General features: G+C 38.8%; 1 protein-coding gene across 1 annotated transcript in view; it reads left to right on the top strand.

The window, feature by feature from the left end:
* Positions 1-1062: 1062 nt before the first annotated feature.
* The window catches only part of LOC139913266 (roundabout homolog 1-like), a 92204-nt gene continuing 83941 nt past the window's right edge, over positions 1063-9325 (top strand). The window contains exons 1-2 of the mRNA XM_078286412.1: positions 1063-1179; positions 3583-3669. Of these exons, the coding sequence (XP_078142538.1) occupies positions 1063-1179; positions 3583-3669 (204 nt within the window). The remainder of the gene's footprint in view (positions 1180-3582; positions 3670-9325) is intronic.

Below are 9325 nucleotides of genomic sequence, written 5' to 3'. Positions count from 1 at the left end.
TGATTAATAGCTGTGAAAGCAAACTGGTATAGACTTACCTGACATACTTACCTGATTAATAGCTGTGAAAGCAAAGACACGGTTAAATTACCTAATTCCACTAACATTATTTAAATACCACAAGGTAACGTTAAAGTCTGAAGGGCAGCGAAGACAAGTTACTGTCCACAAATCCCCGTTACTGGCTGTGGAATGTTAAGTTTCACTTTTGTTTTTACATGGGAGACTCTGTGGATTGAATGCAATGCTGCTGGTCTGCTGTCTGTACATCTCCAAATTACAAACATGACGTGACACGCACATCAGGTGCATTAGAGATCGATTTAGATCAATTCCCCTACGTTAACAGATGTTTGGGGGATCGCTGTCGTTGTGGACATAACATTTACTATTCTGATCCTATGAGCTGCAGCTAATGGAAAATGCTACCGCTAACAAACTTGACTAAACACAAATCAAGTAACATAATCGGAGTATGGAGTTGTATTAAATGTGGCGATTACGGCTGATCAAGCTGGCAGAAGGCAGGACACTGAACAGGACGGACGTCGGAACCAGACGCCAAATGCGGACTAAACGACGCGATTACAACCTGCACACACACTGGATATGAGGAACGCCATGGTCTGCTGACAAATGTAAGTCACTATGATAGTTTTGTTCCCTTCTGTAGCCCCACTCTCTGTCGGCAGCCGGCTATGTACCGACAAAGTGAAGCTAATTTGCTAGGCTAGGTTACATAGTTTAGTAACTGATACAGGTAGCTGACTACTCAAATAAACTAACCTTATGCCATTACACATAACCGCAGTTATAAACCACACTGGTCCTAAAAAAATAGTTAAACGCTTCGGTAACACAATTTGAGACCCTTATTGGTATTTCACTTACATGTGTAGGAGAAAGAAAGCCAGCACTGTGTCGGTCTTAAACCCCTTCAGCTCCCGTAGTTCTCCGACGAGTGAACGCCGTCCGCGGTTAACTCTGGTCGGTCTGACCCCGTGCTTTGTCGCACTCCTTCGTAGCTCTTTTAGCCTCTTATAGAGCTAGTGCTCGGCGCCGATGGGTCCGTCGGGTTCCCGGGGTTTGGTGACCGGAGTCTCCGGTCTGCCGTGTTGCAGGGGGCCGGGGAACGGGAACTTAAAGCCGATCGATCCGCGGGGCTCCCGGGAGCTCCGGGTGTCGCGCTCCCCTCCTCTCCCTCTTAGCTCTTTTAGCCTCTTCTGTTATAGGCTTCTTGTTTTGTTTTGGTGCAGAAGGTCCAACAGTCAGAGTCCTGTCTTCCATGTTACCACTATCTACCATACTAGCTTCACGCTCTTCAATCTATGAAAATGGTCTGCTTTCAAACTGCGTCTGTTTTTATTTCTGTTTTCCAGCACATGACATCACAAATGCTGCACTGATTGTGACCTCACCAGTGGCAAACTACAAACAGAAACACTGAAGTTTAAAACAAAACAAAACACTGTAGCATCAACTTTTCAATGTACTTTTAATTAATCTAGTAGTAATATGTTTATATAATATGTTAATATTTTTTTCTGTTACATTTACAGTGCCTGTAATTTTGTACATTTGTCTAGTCTAGTTGTCTAGTAGTTAAACTTGCAGTCTATCACAGTATGTGTTTTTGTGATATTAAATTCCTTTATGAAAAGTTAATGATTCAAACTTTCATGGAGGCTATGCTTGACAACACACTTTTCAAAGTTATGAATCAGTAATGACTCAATTCATGAACTCTGTGGCTATTCAATGAGGCTCTACTGTTTTTTCTACTGCAGATGTGTGTTTTACAATCTCCCAGTGCAGTAGCCATCGCTGATTTGAGTAAGGTGGCAGGGCGTGACACAGGGAAAGAGACAATTTACAGCAGACTACTAATAGAACATAGTGCACTAAATAAAATAACAGTAGGAAAACATGCCATAGGAATATGTGATTTCTGTCAGGAGTTGGAGACAGTTGATCATGTATTAATGCAATGTGAAGAGACATTAAGACAGAAGAGAGTTTATCTTTTTTTATTGTATCTGCTTACTTCCCCCCTCCTCACCAACCCTTCCTTTCCTACCCCCATCCACCATGTACTGCAGTGCTGTATGCTTGCATTAATATTCCATACTTCTTCTTGAAATGCAATACACATAAAAAGAGGGGAGTTTGAGAAAACTAGGAATTCGGGAGATGAGTACCTAGATTTAACTGCAGGGATCATCATCAATTGTACTATCAAGGATAACTATTCAGGATAACTAAATATAGATGAGATAATTAAATGTACATTCTGACCATTCCAATCTGTAAATGACATGAGTGGTTTTAAATTTGATCAAATGTAATCAATGCAATTATTATTTCATAGGCCTATACAAATTACCAACAGTCACCATGGTCTCTGAAAGTAAAACATTTTAAAACATGTACTCCAACATGACAGTAGCAACTGGATTAAGACGTTTGCCTTTGCTTTTTTGTCCCCCCCAACAACATGAAGTGGTGGCACCCTCTAGTGGTATATTTTCAAACAGTACCCATGCTCCTCAGCCATACTATGGCAGCCAAGCATGTAGCCATACTGGTAAATAAAGGGAAGGTGGTGATGCATTCACTTTATTGAGTTTGGCACATGTAAGCATCCACTAGACCTGCAAATATTGTGCAAGATATGTATATTTCAGATTGTTAGCACCAATAATTTAATAATAATTTGACTCATCTAAACTTCACAAAGAAAAACACAAGGCAGTTAGAAAGGTTTTCTGGTTGCTCAACTGAATTCTCATTTGCAGTGTGTATATTCAGTAAGGTCTTGCATTAGATTTAGTTGATTCTTACTGAAGAGGTAAGAGGTCTTCTGGTGACTTGGATCACACACTGGAGATTATTAGTTTAATTGATCTATTCCCTAGCCACCTCACAGATACTGGATGCATTTCTAAAAGGAATCTGTCAGTTCTACCTTTGTCTTTGTAGAAGTTTCTTATGTTGCTGAAGTCGGTGTTTATATAAGTGTACATATGGCGAGTGTATATGCTTGCTTGGATGGATACGTGGATATGTATGTGTATATACATGGAGTATATTTGTGTGTAGATTATAGATATGTGTTTCTGTTAATATGTGTTACTACGTATGGCATATGGTTTATGGTGTGTATATTGTATGTTTTTCATTAGTAAAGTTTTTCATTGCATTGGAATGCACTGCTTTTTTAATGCATATGACAATAAACTACTTGAACTTGAACTTGAAGTTAAAAAAGACAGTGAATGGAAATGAATGACCCTAAGTCATTGAATCTGCCAAACCAACTGATGATCATCGAGCAGCCCTTAAAGTAGGCCTGTTGTAGAATAAAATGTTTTCTGCAACTCCTAGGAATCAAATGCCCCCATAACCTTATTGCTCTTCAGCATAGCTTGCCCTTTGAAATTCCCATGACATCCATCCATTAGTGCAGTCAGTTTCCTGTTCAGTACTAAACAAAGGCCAGAGAGAGAAGATTATATTGCAAAGTCACAGCTGAAGTGATATCATACAGTGTCTGATCACTGTCTGTGTCCTCCTTGCCAACAGACACAGACAAACAGGAAGGGACCAGTGAGAGCATCAGCCCCACACCTGCATCTGAACATGGAGAAGACAACAGCCTTGGATACACAGGTATGGTCCAGCTCCTAGATATGATTTGTATAAGTCATCAAACTGAATACTGTAAACAGACTCCTTAGAGTGGGTCATTATACAAAAAGATGCAGTGAGTTCGAGACAGGATACCATAGAATGCTTCAGCAAAAATGATTAATCTGTTTGCACAATAATTACTGAGCTTGTTATTTTACAAGGTTATAGAGGCTTTTAATGGTGGTCTACAGAAAATTCTACAGTAATCTGGTTTGCATTTATACTTTCCTACCAACCTATGGAAATGTGCAGTGGGGATTCCAAGCCTATAGGAACTTCATCTATGATCTTAGAAACACTACTGACCCCCCAAAAAACCGAAGAAGAGCTATGACATGTTGATGAACCTTAGCACTTATAGTCTATTCACACCCACGTAGTTACTAGGTGTGAGTCAAACAACATATCCCTGCCATTCTTCACCCTCTTGTCATACACTGTGTTCTTCTTATAGTTAAGTGTCAGTCACATTGTATACTCTTGTCATTATAGTAGGTCTCAGTAATACATCAATCAATGGTGCACTTGCACCTGAATCAAGGCAAAAAATGCACTTGCACATTACCTATTAAACTTTCAAAACACCAGCCTCAGCAAACTCAAGGCCCTGTACTCTCTTATATCTTGGCTTTTTGTCATTGATAAAAACAACAAATCCCTTTTTGTCAAACATCTTGTCTTATTTTAAAGCTGTCTGGTTTTCATCTTGTAAAAAGGGCTGCAAAGAAAAGTTGGAAATAAACCTCAACAAAGCCTTTAGCGTAGTAAAGTAGTGCTCCAGGTTGTGCTCATTCTGGATTGGCCCATTAAAAGCCATAATGGTGAACCAAATTCCCAGCTAAAGGACTATGTTCCTTCTTGCTGACAAAGACTGTAATACCACTTAATGCCAGTTCAGCAGCCGTAGACCTCAAGTGCTCTATCCAAAGACAACGCAATTCAATCTCCTCTCCCTTTCCTCTGAGATTTTATTGTAAGGGCTCTGTCTTGGGAAGTGCTGGGATAGAACAAATAAGCCAAATGTTTAAGAGTTCTTCTGCCCTAGCTCCTGTGGCTTTGGAGAATAACAAAACATTGCTTATATACTGCAAAGTCCTGACACAATGTAAGATGCCTGAGGGAAATTAAGTTTAATATGAAAAAGATAATTCAGATGCTAAAAGTATGTTTTTTTTTGCCTTTTATCTCTAATGGGCACTGTAAGGATTTTTTTATTTTATGGGCTCTAAATTGGAGCCTTTGCCGGCTTACATCTGATGTACTTTATATGGAGCTAATGGGGGAAAGAGGGACTCTTGATCTGACTGTTTTCTCTCTCAAGATAAGAAGCCTATTTTTCTTTCATACTTGGAATCTTTCTTGGCCCATTGAAAAAAAAAAAGAAAAGAAAGTGAGATTGTGAGCAGTTGAAAGGATGTCCAACAGTCTTAACTATAGATAGGACCATTGTGGTGGCTGCCAGTTTGCCAATTTGAAAGGAGACAGAGGAAGAGGAGAGGCAGAGCTATTGCATCAGCTTTCCCAACTGTGCTGGGGATGGTGAATACGAAGGTTGTCTGTCATATTGCTTCAGCACGTTGCATGACCCTGAGCAACTGCAGTGCTGTGCTGTGAGAGGCTCCGACAAATAGGCGAAGAAAAAAACGAGCAGAGGAAAATGAAAGAGCCAGAGGACGCGCTGTTACAGATAATAGGAGACGGAGAGAGTGGGGGATCAGCATAAGAACACATAAAAACTTTGGATGTGAAAAATAGGGGAATGAAAGCAGCAGCTGACGGTGCTCCTGTCAGGCACTGTGTGACATACCAGGGTTTATACACAGCTATTGTATATCCGCTGCATATATACATGTATGTCTTCAAGGGAATATGATTCCACTGACGACACTATACAATAGTAGTATGTATCAACACATTTCTCCAGTCCATACAGACAGAAAATAAGTCAGCCTTCTTGTCCTTCATTTCACTCCTGATAGCGGGTCAGGAGAGATCATTTCCATGACAATTATCATGATGTTGATTTTGAATGGAGCTGGAAGACGAGAAAACACTCAATGGTGACTAATCAAGGACTAGCCAGGCCAAATGTGTTGCTGACAATATCTGTGGAGGTTTCCAAATGATTTGTCCCTTCATAAATATTTTTGGGATGTTGGTCTGTGTTTTGTGTAGCAATTTTCTTCCCTGGCTCAAACCCAACTGTATTCTTTGGAGTGCAGAATTTTTTTTTTAAATAAATAAATAAGTAGCTCTCAGTACTTGGCGCTGTCTCGTTGGAATTCTTGCCATTTTATATGCTGTGTTGCCATGAAAACGTGCATGTCTTTGTGTCCATTTTCCACCATCTGTTCCTGGGAATATTGGTCTGGGAGATGCATTGGATTGTGACCAGTTGTGAAATGCACTATAGCAATGATAAACCCTGCACTCAGCTGTGTGTACTGCACCTGTTGTTATGTTTGAGGCCACACATAGCTCCACTAGCAAACCTCTAGATCTCCTCTTTATTTCTGCTATGCCAGTACCTATAGTGGTGACAGCCATCTTATTCCTATTGAGCTTATGAAATGAGACAACAATACAACAATAATACAACAATACAATACAAAAATGACATGTCCAAGACCATACCATGTTATGACTATTGTACGGGAAAATGACAAATACATATGGTAAATAAGTGGCAGGGTAAAAAGAATGGAAAAAAAATGAATTGATGTTTTATAAAGGCAGAAATGTGCTTGTGGTGAGACCGTGATTCCCCATATTTTACTGGTTGTTTACCAGCCGCATTGTATTCTACTGTTTTCTGCTGTGTTGGCTCGGCTTAGAGAGCTGGCTCCATTCAGCGGAGCCACCAGTGGTCTACAATGGGCAATTAAGGGATTTGAGGCAAAGCGGCAAGGATGGCTGAGTAAGTAAACTTAATTTTGTCCAATCCGAGGTGACTCATAAGGCCAGGAGCACAACTCCTGGTTCGAGAGAAAGAGAGAGAATTAAACACATAATCTCTCTACAGCACACTTGGAATGAATGTACTGATATTTACCTTTCTTTCCATGGACATAATTTTAATGTGTTGTGAAGATGTGGCAAATTCATATCTCTCATCTTTCTCATCTATTTTACATTTTTTTTTAGATCCTTAAGATAGTACACAAGATACTCAAGCATTTTGAAAATTATTGTTGTGATACGTTCGTTCATTCATTCATTCATTCATTCATTCATTCATTCATACCCACTTGTTCCTATTCAGGGTCACTTGGGCTGGAGCCTATCCCAGCATGCATTGGGCGCAGAGAAATGCCCCGGACAGGTTGCCATTCCATAACAGGGCTAACACAGATAGGCAGTCATTCACACTGATACAGTACCTGGTCATACATTATGCATAGAATTTTGAATATTATAAATTACATTAGAAAAAAAAAAATCATAGCACCGATTAGTAAAGATTAGGTTGAGAGCATAATATGCATATGGATGTGGATGACATTTGTTGAAGTTGGAGAGAATGTTATCTCTACAGTGTGTGTATTGTACATATAATATAACACTTACCTGTGTATATACTGTGTAAAGTATTATATTTTAATATAATATTTTAATATAATAATATAATAGTATAAAATATACTAATTTAATATTAACAAGAGATCTACGTGGATCAAGCAGTGATTTTGACTGCTGCGCATGTATTTGATAACTGATATTAACAAAAAATTGCACAGAAGCCTATGAATACAGCAATTTATCTAATCTAATATTAATGCATTTATTCTGTTGGATAAGTTTGCCTTTAATGTTGCTCTTATTTTGTAAAAATAGCAGAAGAATTTGGACAAAATCTAATTTTTGAAAGAATGTCCATTCAGGCTGAATGTAAGCTAACACTACAATCCTAATATCTCTGGTTTGGATATTCAGATTTTTTTTTCCACCTAGCTATTCTGAAGATCTTCTAAGGGGGCCACAGTCACCTGTGAATGCCCCATTTTCTATATACACAATGCATTAGTTTTCTTAGGCCAAGTTATCCTTGTTCATAATATATACAATTAAAATGATCACAATATCCAGTGTGACTCATTTCACTGTATTTGACCTTTGAACCTTTGGCACTGACCTATAAAGGCAGCAGTAAGGCCTTGTGGTTAGTGAGGTCGTCCCCCAACTGGAGGGCCAGGGTTTCATTCCCATGAGCAAGATACACTATATCAATGGAAAAAAAATAAAAAATAAATAATAATAATAATAATCAACATAGAAGATATTACACACATCCTCATTGGCCATCTTTTAATTGTGATGGTCACTGATGACAAAATATACCCAAAAGTGGGCAACATCATGAACAGGCCTTATGGTACGTCTGCTAGAAAGAAATTCAGTATGTTACACAAAATGAAAAACAAAGCTTTGAACAATATCATGGACTCCTCCCTCAGACACGCACATACAGTACAGTACAGTGCTTCATACTGGACTGCACTGTAGTACTGTAGCCAGCAGAGGGAGCGCTTGATCTGGTAAGACAACAATAATGGAATAACTTCTCTGGGGTCTACAGGTCAGAGGTAAACCCACACCAACTATTAAAAGAAGCAACTTGATTGTTTCTCAGTTCGAAATAACCTTTATTTAAATAAATAAAGTATGTTCGATATCAAGTCATCTTGCATAAGCTGACACTGTGTTCAGCTGATAGATGATGCACTTAAAATGTCATCTGATTTGCTACTGGTATATGGTGAGAGGTCGCTGGGTCGAAATTTGATCGATTTATGTCTTATCGATATAATCTTTATTAGAAGAAGCAACACAGCTCCTGGCTAATCTGGGTGAAGCCACATTGTAATTGGCTCATTAAGAAGGCAATATTTTTCCTAAAGCCTAGCCTTGATGCTGATCCCTTTTACTTTTCAATAAAATACACAATAAAGAACCTATATAAATGTTTTAGTTACAACATAGGAGATAAAACAATACCATAAACCATAGCCAACGTCAAGGTCATTATAAACTCACCATTCAGTACCACAGGCACACTATAAACCTATTATAGGAATATTATAGTGATTCTTCGTTTGGGGATGCTTCTTTAGTTCAAACAGGGCTCCCCTTTTTACATTTGATATATGATTGACACCAATTTAAATGCAATGCAATATTGATTATTAGACGTGATTTGTAGACTATGATTCATGCACAGTCTACTGCGGTCAACTGTCGTTTAATAAGTAATTTGAAACAGACACGCCATTTCTAGGGACTGTAGGCTACTGTGTTTAGAGTACTCAATAGTAAGTTTATATAGTGACATTATTGTAATTTATAGTATTTTTAATCTCCTATGGTATCACTATAATATCCATATGAAATGCATAATATTCCAGCAAGGACGTAGCCTATACTTTTGCTGTACGTATACTTTAGTACAGTAGCCAATCTTTCTCAGATTTATTATAGGATTAGGCTACTGTAGTTCTTTTTGGGACGGTCCTCACGCAAAAGCCCAGCCTTGCTTGTGTTGTGAATGTATCCTTATGTGGTTAAATGGTGCCTGACATGTAGGAATCTCCACAGCACAACAGAAAACCCTCTGGCTGGGTAGAAAAACCAAACCAAC

The sequence above is a fragment of the Centroberyx gerrardi genome, chromosome 11, assembly GCF_048128805.1.
Source record: "Centroberyx gerrardi isolate f3 chromosome 11, fCenGer3.hap1.cur.20231027, whole genome shotgun sequence".
Lineage (NCBI taxonomy): Eukaryota > Metazoa > Chordata > Actinopteri > Beryciformes > Berycidae > Centroberyx > Centroberyx gerrardi.
The sequence above is the reverse complement of the archived record's forward strand: the minus strand, read 5'-3'. Positions and strand labels throughout refer to the sequence as shown.